Here is a 21,822-nt window from a genome sequence, read left to right on the forward strand (position 1 = left end):
CATCAACCATATTCACCTTGTTAGTTTCCTTCTTTTACCCTACCCTTTCAGTGTGTGACCTCCCCTTTGTGTGACCTGTTTTAAATAATATTGCTACATTTGTATTAGGTCTATTTTCCACATATGAGGTGATGATTCCCTATGTATTATATATACACATAATTCACAATTCAATATATAATGCATATTTTGCATGCACATAATTATTAGTACAAATACCTTTTTTATAAATATTCTTAACAATTTATTTCTAATAAAAATTTTTCTAAAATTCTAATTTGTGCTATTTCAAATATAGGTACTTGTGAGAAGAGAAATAATTTCTTAACATTAAGAATTTATCTAACTTTTTTTCTTCCTTAGCAGTTATGGTCATCATATGAGGCAATATTTCATAGTGTGAACTGATGAATTTAATTTCCAAAAAGACAAATTTGATCAAGTTATAATTCTGGAGCAAGACTGTGTTACAAAATTTATAACACAGCAAGACTGTGTTATAAATATAACTAACAATAATTAATATGTGGCATTTATAATTTTGAAGAAAAGTAAATATGAACACATATATATATACAAAATTCTATACATAACAACTGTATATTGTGATAATCATATATCTTTCTGATAGGCTTGGAATTCCAATAGTTGATCACAAGTTAGAAATCAAAGATTTTATATATATGAAAAATTTAAAATAATTTTCAAAGTTGTATTTTACCCCTAGGGTCAGAATGGGTTTGTATTTCCCAGTACTGTGAAATAATCCCCTTCCATTTTTCTTGGAATAGGCTTTATGAATTCATACAAGAAGACTGAATGGAGAAAAGAGGAAAGATCAGAGTGTGAGCAGTAGTAATGTTACTGTTTTAGAAAGCCCATTCAACATAGAGCACATACTTTTCTATTTCCTCTCATATATCTTTAAGTATTTGTAAAGACTTTTTCAAAAAAATAAAATAGGATGAAAAATCAAAACAAAATAAATAAATAAATACCTAATCTAGTCTTACTAAGGAACAAGTGAGGTTCATTGTTCTAGCCCGGCATTGTGCATGGCATGGTGAGATTACAATTATTTCCATGTTTAAAAACTTACTAAATTATAACACACACTGGTGAATACCACTTCCAACAATTATCTCCCAGCATGGATCTACACATTAAAGTGATTAGTGTAGCTGCTCCCAACAACTTTCAATTGCTATAGAAATCCAGGCGAGCTGTGTGTAAACAGTGAGTAGTTTAATAATTCCTGTTTGGAAAAGACCAACCCACTGAAAACTGTGCCATCAAATGAAGACATAACAGATTGCTTCTCCACACAGTCCAATATACTGCTGCTTAACTGTAAGTATGGGAGAACAATGACCATATGCTCCATTGCATTATAAATTGCTTTAAATTAGGATATGGTGCATTAATTTTTACATATTCCTAAATATCTGGTATATATTTGACACATTTCAAATTCTTGTACTATCCTTTATATTAAGATTAATAAGCTTATATTTTCCCTTATATGCCAAGTTTTCTTATCATAAAATATGTTTGAACACTCATTTCTTCCCCAACCTTTAAAATTCTACAAAGTGTATGTCCAGTGGAATTAGCTGTAAGTGGGAGAATAATTTCAATACATTATTGACTTGCAAGGTGCATCCACCTTGATATTTTCACAGAAAATTATTTTAGTGATGATGATCAAAAGAGGTATGTTGGGCTTTGATCAGAATACTCTACAGAAAGCTGGAAGTCTGCAAATATGAGGTAATTAAAATTCCTTCTCCATCTTCTCTTAGTGAAATAAAAGCTGCAAAATACTGAATGATACCTTATATTTAGTGTCAGATGAATTAAAAGGTTTCTGTTTTAAAGACAATTATAGAACTAAACAAAACAAAAGTTTAATGTGAGGTGCATATGATTGTTGATATCAAAAAATCCAGTTTCCCAAATGGTGAACTGATTGCAGCTCTTTCAAATGTTGCCCTGCATATTTATGTCAAAGTACTTCTAGGAGCATCTACCATCAGAATTAATTTCTCTGAGATACAATGTGGGAGAAGCAAAAATAAGAATTCTCAGTCTTTCTTATACCATCTTTTGCTATTTGTAAGATTAAAGTAGTCATCCCTGAACATAGTGCATGAGTCACTTGCAAATTTATTCTTATTAAGACCGGGGAAGTTCTATAGGAGACAGTAATTCCAAAGGAGCATGCTAGACATGTTTAGAAGAGAAAGAAAATTCAAGAAGAAAAATGAGACAAATACAAACATCTATGAATTTTATTCCAGGAAAAGATTTTTATTAATGCATCAAAAATATTTATCAAATGCTGTGATGTTCTCAGGTGTAATATCTCTGAAGATAAATGATGAGACTTAGATATCACTCTGTACTGCAAGATATATCTAAATTTAAGATTCTGAAAATTGTTACTTCTTCTAATTCAAAGTTCAACAATATCCTCAATACAGTGCTGCTGGGCATGCAAATGTCTGTTCTGTAAATCTTATAAAGTCCTCAAAAATATGAGTGTGCAGCTAAACATTCTTCTGAATTTGAGTCTGTATTTTGACTCTTTACTGAATTGGAAAAGATGGCTTAACAATTCTTAGCATGTATGTTGCCAATTAGAAAAGCTTTCATGAAAATTCTATAGGAGGCACAAGTATAAACAGTGGTTCCCCCATAATAAATCTGCACTTTAGAATATGTTCTTTCCAGTCATCTGTTTGCAGAATTAGATTACAAATAACAAATGTAAAGATGTTCTCGTCTATATCTTACCCTAAAAATTCAAATATATGTACCTAATATTTAAGAATGAGACAAGTGCACATCAAGCCATAAAACCTATTCATTTTACATTTTACTGGTGACTGGTAAGTGTTAACAATACAGTACTACATAATGAATTATAGCAATTACAGAACGAGTAAGGCCTTGTGTTAAGGAGATCAGAAAATAGGCACAAAGAAAGGTAATTCTTCAAAAGTTCTTCTTAAACACATGCTTGAAACAAGTATACACAGGTACAAGTCAGATATTTAACAAAAGAACAAAATTACATTAAAAACAATGAAGAAATTATTCCTGTTGGGGAAAGTAAATAGAGTAGTCTCATAAAGTAGGTTTATCACTAGGTGTTGAAGTTACAGTAGGAAATAATTTTAATAGTGAAGGAATTAAAACAAGATAGCAAGATAGTAAATTATGAATTCAGAATGTTTTAGGGCACTATTAGAGACTATTCTGATTTTTATGCCACAGACAAGAATTCAAATCATTAAGCTTTCTCAAAAGTTCAGAAACAATTTAATAAGACATTTGACAAGTGAAGTTTCTTGTGTAGTGAAAGTGTCTTAGGCAGTATTTTAATAGAAATATTTGATAAGTGATTTGTGAGGTAGAATAGACTGAGAAGATATGGAGTTTCAGGAAATAAAATTATCATTGGGTGAGGGATTTCAGAAAAGAAAAAATTGGGGGAATACTTATTTTTTAATATTCTACATTCTTCAAATTATTTTAAGCAGCTTAAATAGAAGTAGATTGAAAAGAAACAATGGCAAAGAAATATTTGAAATCATCAATCAAAAGATCAGACTAAGCACCTACAGAATGAGAAATGTGGATGTGAAAGGTCAAGTTTAGATTTAAATATGTAAGTGGGAGTAGTAAGTGCAACACTCAGGTTTACTACTTCCTAGTTAAGAGTCACTCACTTTACAGTGATGTCCAAAAGTCAAATTTTACTTCTGCAATGGATGTTTTTCTGTTGATTATGATTGGAAATAAATATCCTATCAGTTGAATATGGGATAAATAGTTTAGAAATGTAAGGGTTTTTTGACTGGTAAGCAAAATATTTCTGAAAAACCATAAATATTTATAATGATGATTAATTTATCTGTCAAGTTTGAGTCATAATATTGAAAATATTTTTAGCTATTTATTGTGTATTTTAATGTTTCATTACAGAACAAATTATTTGAACAAAATTAATAGATACACCAGGAATAGTAAATAATCACTCACTGAATAGTTCTTGATTGAACCATAGGCACTATAATTCTGTTATTGGTGTTAAAAGAGACATGTCACGCATTTCTTCTGATAGCATACAAGTTTGTAATTTAGTATTTGTATGAGGCCATAAAGTGACAATACATATGATAAATGATTAAGTTCTGAGTTGATGGATGAATGCAAATTTTGTTTATTGTGACCTTAGTAATAAGTCAGTCCTTGTGGAAGTAATAGAACATTAAACTGGACTCTGAAGTTTGGGGTTATATTTTAATAGAAGCTTTGGAAGAAAAAAAGTCATTAATTGTATTGAAGGAGGTATTGTGAGAGAACAAGAGCAGAGAGGAATTGAGAAAGGGAGGGAGTGAGAGAGGGAGATTAAGGGATAAGGACTTAGATTGAAAAGATAGTATAATTTATTCTGAGTGACAAAATTCTGAAAAAGATTAGAAGACCTAAAATAAAAAATGTGAAAAATGTGCAATATAGTATTGGAAACAGGTACACGTAGATAAAATTGAGTAACTTTATGGAATACTTGCCATACTAGTCTGAGGATGTTGCAGAGTGTCTTACAAACAATATGAAACTAATCATACTTTTAAGTATAGCCGAAACATAGATAAATAAAGGGATAGAGATAAAGATGGACTTGACCAGACTGGAGGCAAGTAAAACTGAAGGGATCCAGGAGCTCTTTCAGCACCTTCAAAAACATAGGTGATGGCTGCTTTGTTCCCAAATGAAAGAATTGATTAATTAAATATATAGAGCTTATTAGAATGCAATACAATTGTTCAGAATGGAATTAATGTTCATGCAGAGCATAAGTTCATTTATGTTTCTCTTAGAAATTCTGAGCTTTCAAACTATGAAATAGTAGATCCATGCTAAATAAATCATAGTTAATCATAAATTATAGCAGCATAAATTCTATTTCACTTGTTTCTAATAAGAAATATTATTTGGGTTAATTTTATGAGCTCTATTTTGCTTATGCTATTATCTTTCTCTATTTGTAATGTCAGATTATCCAATTATTTTTTATCTTATGACAATCAAGTATTTCCATATTCAGAGTAAAATTGGAGGACATGCTTATTTCATATATGATTTATTGTTGTTTCTTCAAATACTTGAGATAGAATTATTCAGATGCATCCGATGTAGATTTTATAAATCATTTTGAAATGAGAGACCTGGAATTTTCTTATATATCTATTTTTCTCATCTATATTATAATATAAAAATATCCTCAAGCAAAAATTAAGATTATGACATTGGAATTGGAATAAAAGATATTTCAACTTCTTAAAATTTCATGATTCTGTCCTTTAACAAAATTATTTTCAACTGAGGCTAATAAAATTAGACTAGACTAGAGTAGACTAGACTGGACTAGAATAGAATAGAATAATACTAAACAGTAAAATGGAATACAAGGATCTATCTGCTTATCCGCTTCTTGCAGGTTGTTGACTAATATTATATCAGTGGTTGAACTAGTCTTTTTATGTGGAAGTCTAAGCTGTTCCCTTCACAGCAGGTAGTGAAATAGTCACTGGACAAGTGCAGTGAGCATTGGTGAATGAACTAATATTACCAAGTTTTCAGAATTATTACCCATTTTTCCCTTTGTGTTTGAGCATAGACAGTCTGAAAAGTGCCACATATAGAAAACCTCTCGAGGCATGATGCTGTTTTCTCTTGTAGAATGGGATAGCCTTGTCTATGAATTTACAGTTTATTGTGTTGCTCCAAAGTTCTGTGGCAATGAATTCTTTTCTTTCACCAGCACCTTATACTGACCAATAAACAGGTTCAGGGTTTATTTAGACTGCAATCATTGTTTCCCTATGCAATGTCTGAGGAACTGCATAATACAAATCCTGAGACCTATTTTTAACACATTGAATCAAATTATTTTTCCTACAGTTTACAGAATATGGTACCATTTTATTACTCACTTTATTTTTATCAACAGAAAACTTAAAAAGACTGCATAAAACTCACTTATTCTCTAAGGAATGCTACTTCTAATAGGAATCAATTTCATTTTGTAGATTCTAATTCTGTGAGTTGATTTTAGCAAAATGCCCAATAGCAAAATAAAAGTTTGAAATATTATGAAATAATATGAACTTTATGAAATTTTGTCACATTGTTGTGAAAAACAAAATGTTTTTATAACTGTGGTAGCCCAAGGATATAGTGTTAGATTTAATGCTTTCCTCAGTCTATATTAACTTTAAATTTTTCTTTCTTTAGGTGCTTATTCAATATTACATTCTATTTTTTATGGACCCCCATGAGCAGTTGAAAAGTATAAGTGTGATTACATACTTTAAGTCACCTCTTTTCAAATTATGTTTTTATTAATTTAGTATTACTCTTAAAGAATAGGTTAATGTATAGAAATTTTCACATTTCTAGGAGTCTTTTGCTGTAAGTTTTATTTTCTTAATGGTTACTTTATGATATTTTTAAAAGGATTTCTGTAACGCAAGTTTTGGTGGTGCAAACATTTTCAGAGTTTCACAATAAGAATGTAGGATATATGAGTAATTCATAAAGTTAAAAATCAAATCCATGAATTTCATTTTGTTTGATTGTAATAATACATAAAATGCAATGTTAATGCATTATTTATACAAAAAAGGACTGAAAAGAATCATTTTAAGTATTCTAGGCAAAAGTTCTGTCATCAGGACTGCAAAAGCAAAAAAGCAAACAAAAATTCTCCCTAGTTCATTAGAATGTATATTTTATATATTTTTTTATTTTAACAAATTTTGTTACTTAACCAACACTTAAAGTATTGTGTACATTTATTTAGCAGATAGAGAAATAAGAAAATTTAGAAACATTTTAATGAACAATTTTTATAACTTTTCTTAGAAATTGAAATGTTATTCAAGAATTACCATTAATTAATCTAGAATTGGTCTAGAGTGTTAACTTTTCCAAAGAAATAAAACTTACATATTCTCCAATCATAGAGACTAAACCTCAGTAGAAGATGTCACTTAGTGGAATTAATTTAAATTCTTTTATTTTGGTAATTCTCAAATATTGAATAAATTTCTACCACTAATGTACAATTTTTAAAGGTTAAATGTGAGAAATTTTATATTTACTAAAAATATACGTAAATGATATATGTATGTTTTTGGTAGCATGGGATTTTGAACTCAGGACCTCTTGTTAACTAGACATGTTCTCTGCCATTTGAGATAGGTCTCCAGCCCTATTTATCAAATATTTTGCTAACATTGATTTTGCATTGTAATAAAGCCAAGAAGGCATAGTTACATGCAAACTAAAATAATCCCACCCTATTTTTTATTGTTTATTCATATGCATGTATATTGTTTGCACCATCTCTCCTCTGTGCCTCCCTCCTCTCTCCCCACTCCCCTTGCTTCCAGACAGGACTTCTTTTGCCCTTGTGTCCAATTTTGTGAAGACAAAACATGAAAGATAATAAGAAAGATAGAGCATTTTTGCTAGTTTGAGATAAAGACAGCTATCTAGAGAGATTCCTAGCATTGCTTCCATGCATATGTATATTACAACCCGAATTGGTTCATCTCTACAAGACCTCTTCACTACTTCCTGGTCACCTTCCCATAGTGTTCTCTGTCAGGTACGTTTGGAATAACCTGAGTCACATTCCTTTGGGAATATCCCAAGGAGTGGTCTTGTTGGATCATATGGCAGATCTATGTTTAATTTTTTATGAAACCTCCATATTGTTTTCCAGAGTGGTTGTACTAGTTTACATTCCCACCAGCAGCGTATGAGGGTTCCTTTTTTCTCCCACATCCTCACCAACATTTGTTGTTGGTTGAATTTTTGATGATAGCTATTCTAACAGGAGTGGGGTGGAAATTCCACCATAATTAATTAAAAGATTAATTGAATTCAGAAATAATATATGAGCTCATTTTAATGTGCTAACCTTTGCATTCATATCAAAATATTTATCTAAAAGTTACTCCAAAGTCTCTCTTAAATGCTTTGAATCTTAATTGTGGTTTTCCAAGGAAAAAATAGGGAAAAGATTGTATATTTTTATGTTTTTCTCTTATTCTTAAGTATGTGTATAAGATACTCCTACCACGTGCTCCAAATACAAAAGTGATGTCATAGACATAAGCTTCTAATTTTTACTGCTTATAACATTTGTTCATTCCTTTAATAAACATGATTAACAGTGATTGTATATTATTCACAGATACTGGCTGACCTAGAGAACCATGCATTATTTAAAAATGATCTTGAATGTCAAAAGCTGATTCTGGAAGCAATGAAATATCATCTATTGCCAGAAAGAAGAACTTTAATGCAAAGTCCAAGGACTAAACCCAGAAAATCTACAGTGGGAACTCTATATGCGGTAGGAGGAATGGATAATAACAAAGGTATACAATTCCAGATCTGTATTAATATATACTTTATGCCATATGATAACCTAATTTAAATATTATAATCTATGAAATCCAATAATATTTACATATATCTATCTTTAAATAGTGATTTAAGATGAAGGTAAACACTAAAATGACCTTTTAAATTTCTGGTCTGCAGTTGCTGCTCCTGCTTCTTTAAGTCCTATACTTATTTCTCATGCATTACGTACAAAATTTCAAATGAAATGAAAAGTAGATTTGAACTACTTGCTTAGAAAACACAGGACAAATAATTTGTTGGATATTTTGAGAGCAGTATTTCAAATCTATGTAAACATACAGTACAGTCATGAAGAGGCTCTACCTTTTTTTAAGATTTTTTAAAATTTATTTTATTATTGTACTAGGGGTACATTGTGATACTTATAAAATTTCTTATAATTTATCATGGTTGAGTTCACCCCCTCCATCATTTTCCTTTATCCCCCCCCTTCCCCATTTCTAGAATAGTTTCAACAGGTATCATTTCTTCATTTATATGAATGTGTCCAAAATAGTTTTACCATATTCACCATCTGAACCCTTGTCCTTATATCCTCCCGCCCTCCTGCAGATCCCCATTTCCCAAACAGGACCTGTTTGGATTAAGGTAGAAATGAGAAAAGTACAGCGGATGATCAATTTTGGGTTCTAATACATATATACATGGAAATATCACAATGAAACATCATGTATACCTAGATTAAACGAACAAAAATGCCATTTTTTACATAAACAGAAAACAGGAGGCTCTACCTTTGATGGGAGGAGAGTTTCACATAGAAGTCAGACAAACAGACAAGAATTAATGAGTATGTAACAGTTTGTACCAATTTAGTTGTTCCAAAGGAAAATCATGTGTTTTTTAAAGAACTGAGCACATGTACTTAAAGATTTTGCTTTTTGCTGTTCTTTAGTTATTGGAAAAACATCTCATGAATATTTATCTGCTTTTTCTTTTCTTTATGTATTGCTATTTTTTGAAGCTTCTAGGGATGAAACTGTGGTCCTAATGTATGCTAGGGACTCTGCCATTGAGATACAACCCAGCCTGTCCTCTTTGGTTTTCCTTATGCGTGCCTCCATTTACTTGATTAACTGTACAAAACAATATGCAAAACTTATAAATTTTATGTTTCTAATCTGTGATGTAATTAACCACAATGAGTTTCAAGTACTTATATCCTCCCGCCCTCCTGCAGGTCCCCATTCCCCAAATAGGACCTGCACATCTTTTTTGTATCAGACACTGTGTTAGAGAACTGACACACAGTGATGACCATCATGAAATTATCCTTGTCTCATAGAGGTGCCAACTTTGTCTAGGAAAATAAATAGTGAACAAACTATTTAAAATGCATATTGTAAGAAAGGAACTGCAATATAATATAAGGTATAGTTAGCAACTATAACCTAGCTTAGAAAAGTATGGGAGCACAAAGAAGTGATTTTTGTTATTGTAACTTTTACTTCATTGTTTTATTTATTTACTTTTTTGCAGTACTGGGCTTTGGGCTCAGGGCTTTGCTTTTGCTAGGCAAACACTCTACCACTTGAGCTATGGCCTCTAACTTTCTTTTTCATTTGCAGCTAAAATTTAAAGAATTATTAGGTTTACTTTAGTGTATTGTTGGAAAAGCAAGATGATGATAGGAAAAGATGCATACCTGTGAAGTTGTATGGTTGGAGGAATGTGAACTCATCACAGAATGGAGAAGAGGAAAGCCAATTATGGCTGCAATATAGTCAATAGGGAAAAGAAAATGTGCCAGTGGAGAAAAGACAAAAAACAATTTTTAAAGAAGATTTAACAGGTTCCATTTTAATTTTAATTTTGAACTCTAAAATCCTTTGAAGACAGGTGATGCAGTCTTTAAAATTAAAGATAAGCTTGTTCACTTGTCACATAAAATCTCTAATCCCTTCCCTTTCAGCATTATATTCTATTTTTGTAAAAAGAAACCAATACAATATCCAATGATATGGCATATGTAAAGACACTAACGTAGTACTGCAAAGCATTCCAACATGTGTCTTTGGCACTAAAGAGGAACCAGGACTCAGTAGTAACCTGGACCGTGCTTTCTAACCTAATAAGCTTTCTAACGCATAAGGACAAGTAGTCTATGCACTTTGGAACATGAGATTACAGGGCTCTATGAAATTATAGTGATGCTACATATGGCAGGTATAAGACAGTAAGATGTTCATGTAAATACAGAACATGGACACTATGATGCACAAAGGAATTGTCTTTCAAGCCAATTCAAACAGCATTCAAAACTGAAGAATCAAGATAAAAGAAGTAATAAGTGAAAGTTTGCAGTGCATTTTGGAGCATTTTTAGTTGTTGCTGTTGTTGTGTTTTCCTGTGGTGTTGGAGATTGAACTCCAGACCTCACATAAACTAGACAAGCACTCTACCATTGAGCTGTATCCCCCACCCAAGAACGTGTTACAGTTTGGATAGTAAGTGCCCCCTAAAGCCCACATGTTGAATTCTTGACCAACAGCTCATGGCGCTATTGGGAAGTGGTGGAACATTTAGTGAGTGAGACCTTTGAAGAGGTTGGGTAACTGGAGGCATGATCTAGAAAAGGATACCAGGTACCTTAATCCTTTTTTGTACTATCTTTTTGCTCACCAGCTGCCATGAAGGGAACAAATCTCTTCTGCCACATGTTCACTTCATGATGTTTTGCCATCACAGCCCCAAAACAACACTGGACCAAAACCTCTGAAACAATCAGTCAAATAATCCTTTCTTCTTTTTAAATTATCTCAGAAATTTTGCAATGGAAAAGTACGCTTTAATTCAATGTCATAATTTAAAAAAAAAGAAATCTGTTAGAATGTAGCAATCTGTAGCATGTTTTAAGGCAAATAAGTATAATTATTATATTTATTTATATCTGCTCCACTATGAAAGAAATATGAAGGGACATAAAATGAAAACTTTCTAAAAGTCAATAAATAAAAATTATTTCAATAAGAACTTTTTAAAAATGGTACAAGCAAATGAAATCAAATGTAGCTTTAAATCAATGCACTGTGTTGTGTCACTGAATTTCCTACTGTTCAGGTAAAAATTTTACTACAAATCATACACGTTCATCATATATCCCTTGCAGATTAATTTAAAGGTAAAATAGTAATTGCTCACTCTCATGTGCTTTTGTATTCATAATTACTGTTCTTAATGATAACATTAGTTTCATTCTAATTATGAAAAGATATCTAAAACCTGGAAAATATTCAATACCATAGATAAGAAGAGAAAAACCAAATATAATCTCATTCATAACCTAAAAAAAATCAGTGTTAGTATTCCACAATGTCTATGCAAATGTATATATAGGTACACATGTATATATGTGTATTTATGTACAGCCACAACTATATATCTACATTAATATAAGTAAATATTTATATTTGTATTAATCATTCTTTCTGATATTAAATAAGTAGGTATCTAAATATATGAACATTTAGATTTATTAACCTACTAAAAGATATTTTGTTACTTAATAATTACTAATATTATCCATGTGAATTTTTATATTTATTAAATTTGTGAAATACATTTTTAAGAACTTAGTAATTCTTATCTACATAGAAATGCCACAATTTATTTGAGAATGACTCAAAATGCTTTGTCAGAATTCCACCCTTTTGTATAAATAATACCACTATTAGTATCTGTATTTATGACAGTTTATTCCAGTCTCTGAATGAACTTTAGAGATTTCTACATGAAAAATTAGTGGATGAGAATGTAAAGCTTTTGTAAGATTTGAATTGATTTCTTTCTAGGAACTATATACAAATTTATACTACTACTAAATTACGCAATTGAAGGAAATTTCACTGACTTGTCAAAAACTTCATCTTGAATCTTTTTAACATTTTTCAACATAAAGCAGAAAGAGTTATATAACAAAACCTCAAGTTTTTGTCATTATATTTCCCATCTAAATAGGCAGGTTGATCATCTTTTATTTTAATTTTTAATGTATTTAAAAATGACTGTTTTAATGAATACTGACAGGTTAATTCCTTCTTTTCTAATTATCTCAGCTTTTATTTTGGTTTCCTGAGCTCACACATTGACTATATCAAACTCTGTAGTAATGGCCTATTGGAAACACTTATCATGTTCTTTATTTTAAAAGGAATCATTTTCATGCTTCATAAGTTTGCTGTAAAAACTTAGTAAATCACATAAAAATCTTGCCAATTGCTGAAAGAATGATGAATATTGTATGAGAAAATATGCAGAAGGCTCTGGATAACATTAGGTTCTCTTTTACAGACTTTATTTTCCTCAGGAGACACTTAGAAAAAGAGAAAATCACCTTCTCCCAAACAAGAATTGGATAAATGTGAGCCTAAAATTTAGTGTTTTTGAGGCCTGCTGTCCTCCTGTTTTGTTTTCATTATTTATATCAGAGCCATTCAACATTGGTTGACCCTAAATGCTAATTTATTTTCTCCTCAGAAGAACTAACTCTACCTAGTTAAAAGACGGAATTATGCATGAGAAATATTCATAAGCTACATTTAGCATCAGAGCTTCCATTTTTATGCCTAGATTTGTGCCTTATCTTATATATCTTACGAATCAGAAAATGGCCATAGATAACATGTAGCAACACCCTCCTAGTATGAATCAAAAGCCCTGTCTGCCTTGCTGTCCAGGATGGCAGTGTTCTTTTCCCCCACCCCAAGATACTTCTTAGAGACTGGCTAGCACTTACTGATAGGCCTTACAGCCTGACACTGTTGTAATTCAGACATTTCTCAAGGAAAAACAAGAAACACTATTAGGCTCATTTCCATTCACATCCCATCTGTCTGAGATTTTGGCCTCTTCAGTGTTATAATTTTTACTCTCTAGGGCTTTTAAAATTGAAGCTTCATACTTCCTTTTGTGGGGATAGTTTGATACAGGATGACCTGTCATAGTTAAAAGCAGAGGTTCCTGTGTATTTTAATTTCAATATTTTCTATCTAAAATCTCTTAAATTTGTGTTTCAAATTTATATGATGAATTTTCAGGTTCTTATCTTACTTGCTTATTTTTTTATTTCATATACTACTTATTAACTGTAGTCATTCCTTAGTTCTTGTAGGAGGGTTGATAATCCTCTAAGATACAAAAATTCATGAGTGTTTTAGGGGCTTGTCTTATATTTAAATATAACCTCCACACATTCTCCTACAAACTTCAACTCATCACTAGATCATTTATGACACCTAATATAATGTAATGCAATGCAAATAAAAGGTATATTATGTTGTTTAGGAAATGACAAGAGAAAAGGTGTGTAGAAGTTCATTACAGATGCATTTTTCCCTAATATTTTCAATACATGGTTGAATCTATGGATATGGAACACACAGATGTGGAGAAAGAACTGTATTTCACATTTCATTTTATATCCTATGGCTAATAATGCCAACATTTCAAAGCTTGGAACTATAAATTTGTTGTTTTTAGTACTCCTTAATCATGTTACTTCTTTATGAGTTTGGTAATATTTTGAAGTCATAATTTCCTTTACTCTGTGAGACTTTTGGAACCTAAATTAGAGATGGTTTCCTCCAATTAGGGTGAATCTTCCTCAACTCAGAACCAGGGATGCCTAATTTAAGACCATGTCTGCCTTCCTCAATTTTCTCTCACTTCCTGTTAGGGCCAAGGCGTGGACTCTTGACCTCATCAGTGATAACCACATTTGCCTTCAGGAAGTGCTAGCTTTCGTTTTTGTTAGTTTTTTTTCAGTAACTGTTGGTTCAGTTTTTTGTCTGATCACATACTGCCTGCATGTGTTGAGGCATCACATGATACCTAACGTTAGCCTTTCATTATTGCAACAAAATACTTGAGATAAACAACTTATGAACAGAAAGGATTCTTTGGGGGGAGCTGCTCACATTTAAAAAGTTCAGTCTATTGTCTCAACACTGTTGCTTTGGTCCTGTGGTGGCACAATACATCATGACAGGATGTGTGAAGCAGGACCCCCGGAAACAGTAGAAGGGACTTGAGTCCAAATATCCCTTTCAAAAGTATGCTTCCAGTGACCTAATGGACTTCCTTAAGGCACAGTAGGCTACAGGTATCAACAATGCCACAAGCTGGCAACCAAGCCATTAACTCCAGCCTTTTGGGAACACTATATATGATACCAGTGCCACCAAATTAATTTGTTTATGTTTTCTTGTTTGATGTATCAGTTAAAATTAATTTAACTAAAAATTTAGTGCTGTTGTGTAATTTGGAGAACTGATATTATAATTAAAGGTCCATCATAATTCAATTCTGTAAGAAGCAGAAATCTTCTGTTGTTGCTTTTTGTTTAAATTTTTTTTCATCTATTTTTATTTGTTTTATGGCCTAAATTTTTTAAAAATTTGCTATTTTATTTATGATTGAAGGCTTATCAACCTGAATTTTTGAATGCTTTTTACATATTTGTAAGGTAAACCTCTGACACCTCTATTGTTGATTAATTATGGAATATTCACAAATTTTCTAGTACTATATTCAGATATAACTTTCACATCTCTGAATTGGAACTAATAATCTTATTATAAATTGTTAAATTAAATCATGTAATAAGTTAGAACATCTCCAATTACAGTGAAGGTGATCATTCATTAATGATTTGATCAAAACCCATACATTCCTCTAATAGTGAATGCAGTTCCTACTGTGAAGCCTAAATAGAAATTGATAAATGTCTTGGATCTGAGGAATCATCAACCAATATTCAGAACTATAATTACAAATTCAATGATACTCATTTTTTCTACACTAATTTCCTTACAAAATGAAAAGCAATTGGAGACAGTCATTTATAATTATAGAAACACAGGTTACTTGCTGTAGGCTTTTAGCAAACAGCTGCTAAATTTAAATTACAATGAATTTAACTGATCTGAATGATGTGCAAACTGGAAAAATCTCACATATATACAAGAACCATTAGCTTTGAATAGTCAATATAAACTTTATATTAACATGAAATTCTCCCTTATTTATAATATTCCGATGAAGTGAAAGGCAAAAGTAAACAAAAGATTATTGTAACTTAAGTAAGTTTTGCTTTTGGATCCTTCAAGCAGAAAAATATTATAGATTAGGATATTTGTACTCAGCAATTTATCATTTGGAAATGATGAAATTATTTCAACAACAGCACATTTTTAAATATCTATTTCCTAGCACCACTATGTACAGAATTATATTTACTGCCTATAACCAGCTTATATTATTAGCATTTTTATCCCATTTTCATTTTGAGAGAGGTTGGAAAAATATTTTAATTACTAAAATTTATTTATTAGTTAAGGAAGAAGGTAAATGTAGAGTTTATGTAATTCCATATCATCTTCTCTTTCATCCACATTTAACCTGAGATGTGCTGAGGTGACTCTTTTTAGATGCCAGCAAAATCCTGCTGTACTATAATTATTGTGTTATTTTTCTTTAAGATTTTACTGATTCAAATTAATTCTGCAATGCAATATGTAACCAATGAAAGAAAAATCCGTACATCTAAATAAATCTTATGATTTTAGAGAATACATTAGGAATACAAGAAAGTAGGTAATTAAAAAATTGAATATGCTGGATTATACTTATTTCCCTTTCATGTATTGTCAATTATAACTATTTTATTATTTTATCCTACCCTTAAAGGCCCTGTTTCATCTATTTATGATGTTTTATAGTTAAATAACATAGCTTCAGAGTACAATATTATAAACATTACATTAATATTCAATCTACATTTTAAAACTTAATTGTAAGAATAGGTAGGAAGAACCATGAAGCTAGTTTTTTAAACAGCAAGAGACTGTACATTAATTCCTAGATAATTTATGTACATGAATATAAATTTATAACTGTTCTGTTCAGAATATTGTTATTAAAATAAAATTTTGTTAGGACAAAGTATTCATTCTTTTGAAATTTAATTCTCATGGTTATTTTCTCTTCAAAGAACAGCTTGAATAAAAAAGGCAATTTTTATGCTATTAAGTGGCACGTAAAATTGCACATATTTATGGTGTATAACACGATGTTTTGAAATATGTGTACACTGCACAATGAATAATTCAAGCTACTTGACATATGCATTCCTTGGCATACTTGTCATTTTTTATGGTGAAGACAGTACAAATCTACTCTCTCAGCAATTTCTAACTAGAAAATGTATCATTGTTGTCTATAGTTATTATACAATACAATAGATCTCTTGAATGTGTATCCTTGTGTGCATCTCCCCCAGCTCCCTCACCCATCTCCACCCCTGGTACCACTCTCCTACCCTTTGCTTTGATTATTTTTAGATCCTACATACAAGTGGCCATGCAATATTTTTCCTTCTATGACTGGTTTATTTCAGTTAACTTAATGTTCACTTACTGAAAGCAACATTTACATATGAAATATAAAAATTCTATTGTTCTATAACAAGTCTATCTAGGCTATAATATGTAATATAATTCTCAAATAAGAGTTCCACAGTTTTACTCAAGGTCATTATATTTCCTACTATAAGTAATAGTATCCTATTAGAATATACTCTATCAGCAACTAACTTTCCATCTAACTTGGCTTCAAACTTTAGTCACATTTGCTCTCCTTTCCATAAGTAATCAGTTATCAGGGATGTATGATTTATATCAGTTTCCAGTACCTTAGGTTTTATCACCTCATGGCTGCAGCCTAAGATAAGGCTTATACTCCTCAATGAAACTCAGTAGTTCTTATAACATAGAAATATGCTCAATAATGAACTATCTGCTCCTGATATCTCTCCAATTCTACCCACACAGCTCACCACTGTCAAATTAATGTATCAGGACATTTGTAATGATCATTAATCAAAACCATAAATTAATAAAGAAAACAATAAAATAAAAATTTTTATGATGTCTCAATTCCTAGATAGGGTCCAATATTCTTTGCATACATATCTGTACTTTACCTTCTACTATTCCAAATTGAAGCAGAATATTTTTCTAATTCTGTATCAGAATGGTTTGACTTGAAACTCAAGAGTAATTTCAATAATAATATATACTGTCCTTACACTAAGACAAGGGTCTTCCTGTAAGTGTCTAACTCCAATTTAAAACCTCTAATCTTTTGGTTTTTCATAGACTTATCAACTCAGTCATATTAAAAGCAAATGTTAAAATCATTTCTACCTAGCCAATGTATTATCATAAAATTTTTGAACATACAAAAATCAGAATCATTAATTGAGCACTAATATACTCACCTAGACTATATGGTTATAATGCTACAGAGTATTTTCACATTCTTATATATCATCCTCCCATTCATCCATCATTTTTAATGCATTTCAGAGCTGTAGACATGGAAGCACTTCATCCCAACCACATAAACATGCATATTGTTAACTATACCTTAATATTTGTTTAGAGATTTTAGGCACATTTACATTCTGTGAAATGCATAATATGAGGCATTCCTTAGGTGTGTCTTGACAAATGCATGAATGTATGAAACCAACCAATCACCCTAGACAGCAATGGCATTACCCCACAAAGTTTCCTCACATACCTTCTCTGTCAGTTCTCCTTTGTGCACATCAAATGAATACTTCACCTTTTAACGTATTTTTAATTTAAATTATCTGTTATTGAACTTCAAGTGAATGAAATATTTTCCCTTTTATCTAAAATTTCTTTCAATCAGTATAATATTTTGTTGTGATGCATCTGTACTGTTAATACTATTAGGTCATTTTTTTAAATGCTTAACTGAAATCTGTTTATCCATTCTCCTGATGGTGGAGACCTGAGATATTTCCGGTTTTAACTATTATAAATAAAGCTACTGTGACAAGTCATATAAATATATGTAGAAGCTCATGAATATTTATTTTTGAAAGACACATATGTTGATGTTATAGGGCACATGACTTGCAAGAAAACAATATACATGGAAAACATCACAGAAAAAAATTATTTTCTAGTAGAAACTATAACAATATATAACTAAATCAGAAAATGCTATTTTCATTATATCTAAATATTAGTAATCATATTTGTTGTTTTCTTTCTCATGGTTCTTTTCTACTAAAATTCCACATATTACATAACTGTGTGGACATTTGGGGGCACTTTCATGCAAATAAAATATTCTTTGATATGCCAGGACTACAGGATATATTTCTACTTAATGTCAACTTTTTGAAAAATTTTATGTAAGGTATGTTTTACATTCAAATAATCTTGACTTTTAACTTTTAAAGAATGCTTTTAGGAACATGCAATATTTAATGTGTTTCAGAAATATAAACATAAACTGTATATAATGATGTATACATTACAATGATGTAAACAAGAGATGAGAACAAAGTTCATGAATAAATGCTGAAGTTAGTAAGAACATTTCATTTACTGTGTTACACTGGAGACACATTAACTAGCCATTTTACTCAAGAAATACACCCATACCTGCTGAGCAAGAGAGAGAGAGAGAGAAAATGACTTTAATGATGAGAGTGATGCCATGCTCAGTTTCTCTGGGGTAAGCAAAACATTGAAGGATAAAAATGCTATTCTTTCCAATGTTCCAGTGTCTATGTGCTGTGAATGGAATGGTTATACATTTCATTATCAATTTTTTATTTTATATAAAAGTAGATATGTGGAGTTGAGGGCATAGTTCAAGTGGTAAAGTATTTGCCTAGCATGCACAAGGTCCTTGGTTCAAACCCTAGCCCCAGAAAAAGTAATGTTTGCAAAGTTTGGTAAAATACTTACTTTGCAAAGAAGCTATTTCACATAAAATGAACTGTTACTCCTTTTTTTAAAAAAAGTAGACATGTAAAAGGAAACTAAGTATTCCATTTTGTCTATTAACATTTACTCACATGTGCATATATTGTTGGGGTCATTTCCCCCCATCCTCAGCCTCCTCCCTCTCCCCCACACTCCCACTAGCTTCTAGGCAGAATCTGTTCTGCCCTTATTTCTAATTTTGTTGAAGAGAAAACAGAAGCAATAATAAGGAAGACAAAGCATTTTTGCTAGTTGAGATAAGGATGGTTATACAGAGAGAGTCCTAGTATTGTCCCATGTACAACTGTATTACAACTCAAGTTGATTCATCTCTACCTGACCTTTTCAGTAGCTCCTGATCTCTTTCCCATATTGACCTTTGTCGCTTTAAGGTTTCTGTATTAGTTGTTCTGCAGTGGGGACATCAAACACTTTCCTGTTTTGGATTTCGTAACTATCCCCATACCTCTCATATGTGCTTTCCCCTTAGCATGTGACCAAGCCCTACAATGTTGTTGTATTTGCCCTAGATCTAAAGTCCACATATGAAAGAGAACATATGTTTTTAGTCTCTAAGCCTAGCTAACCTCGCTCACAATGATGTTCTCCAGTTCCATCCATTTACTTGTAAATGATAAGATTTCATTCTCTTTCATGGCTGAGTAAAATTCCATTTTGTATAAATACCACATTTCCTTAATCCATTCGTCAGTAGTGGGGCATCTTGGCTGTTTCCATAACTTGGCTATTGTGAATAGCACTGCAATAAACATGGGTGTGCAGGTGCCTCTGAAGTAACCTGTGTCATATTCCTTTGGGTACATCCCCAGGAGTGGGAATGATGGGTCATATGGCAGATCTATATTTAGATTTTTAAGAAGCCTCCAATTTTTTTTCCAGAGTGGTTTCACTATCTTGCATTTGCACCAGCAGTGTAAGAGGGTTCTTTTTTCCCCACATAGTTGCCAACACCTGTTGTTAGTGGTGTTTTTCATGATGGTTATTCAAACGGGGGTGAGGTAGAATCTTAGTGTGGTTTTGATTTGCATTTCCTTTATGGCCAGAGATGGTGAACATTTTTTCATGTGTTTTTTAGCCATTTGAATTTCTTCTTTTGAGAAAGTTCTGTTTAGTTCAGTTGCCCATTTCTTTATTGGCTCATTGATTTTGTGAGAGTTTAGTTTTTTGAGTTCCCTGTGTAGTCTAGTTATTAGACCTTTGTCTGAGATATAGCTGGCAAATATTTTCTACCACTCTGTGGGTGGTCTCTTCAGTTTGGAGACCATTTATTTTGTTGTGCAGAAGCTTTTTAGTTTTATGAAGTCCCATTTGTCCATACTTACTCTTAGTTGTTGAGTGCTGGGGTTCTATTAGGAATTCCTTTCCTATACCTATTACTTCCAGAGTGCTTTCTGCTCTTTCCTGTACCAATTTCAGAGTTTCAGGTCTGATATTAAGGTCTTTGATCCAATTTGAGTTGATACTAGTACAGGGTGATAAACATGGATCTAGTTTCAGTTTTTTGCAGAAAGATAATGACTTTTCCCAACAAAATTTGTTGAAGAGGCTATCTTTTCTCCATCATATATTTTTAGCACCTTTGTCAAAAATAAGTTGTGCATAGTTGCGTTAATTCACATCCGGGTCCTCTATTCTGTTCCACTGGTCTTCATATCTGTTTTTGTGCCAGTACATGCTGTTTTTATTGCTATGGCTTTGTAAAATAGTTTGAAGTGGGGCACTGTGATACCTCCAGTATTGCTCTTTTTGTGAGTATTGCCTTGGCTATTCGCAGTCTCTTGTGTTTCCAAATGAATTTTAGGGTAGATTATTCAATCTCTGTGATGAATGTCATTGGGATTTTGATGGGAATTGCATTAAACATGTAGATTGTTTTCGGTAGATAGCCATTGTTACTATGTTGATTCTACTGATCTGTTAGCACGGGAGATCTTTCCACCTTCTGTAGTCTTCCTTGATCTCTTTCTTCAGGGGTTTGTGATTCTTTTTGTAGAGGTCATTCACATCCTTTGTTTACTCCTAGGTATTTAATATTTTTGAGGCTATTGTAAATAGAATGGTTTCCATATATCCCTTCTCAGTTTTTCCACTATTGGTGTATAGAAAAACTAAGGATTTTTGTAAGTTGATTTTGTATCCTGCCACTTTGCTGAAGCTGTTTATGGTGTCTACGAGTTTTTACCTAATGTATTTTGGGTCTTTAAAGTATAGATTCATATGATCTGTAAATAAGGATATTTTGACCATTTCTTCACCAATTTTCATTTATTTTATTTCTTTTTCTTGCCTAATTGCTCTGGTTATGAATTCCAGTACTATGCTGATTAGGAGTGGAGAGAGTGGGCACCCTTGTCTTATTCTTGATTTTAGAGGAAATGGTTTCAGTTTTTCACCATTAAGCATGATGTTGGCTGTAGGTTTGTCATATATAGCCTTTACAATGTTGAGATACTTTCCTTCTACTCCTAGCTTTCTAAGAGTT

General features: G+C 31.7%; 1 protein-coding gene across 3 annotated transcripts in view; it reads left to right on the forward strand.

The window, feature by feature from the left end:
- The window catches only part of Klhl1 (kelch like family member 1), a 411,513-nt gene that overhangs the window by 268,510 nt on the left and 121,181 nt on the right, over window positions 1-21,822 (forward strand). For all 3 annotated transcript variants that reach the window (XM_074043248.1, XM_074043250.1, XM_074043249.1), the window contains one exon: window positions 8,276-8,462. In XM_074043248.1, the coding sequence (XP_073899349.1) occupies window positions 8,276-8,462 (187 nt within the window). The remainder of the gene's footprint in view (window positions 1-8,275; window positions 8,463-21,822) is intronic.

This window comes from Castor canadensis, chromosome 10 (genome assembly GCF_047511655.1).
Source record: "Castor canadensis chromosome 10, mCasCan1.hap1v2, whole genome shotgun sequence".
In the NCBI taxonomy this organism is placed as follows: domain Eukaryota; kingdom Metazoa; phylum Chordata; class Mammalia; order Rodentia; family Castoridae; genus Castor; species Castor canadensis.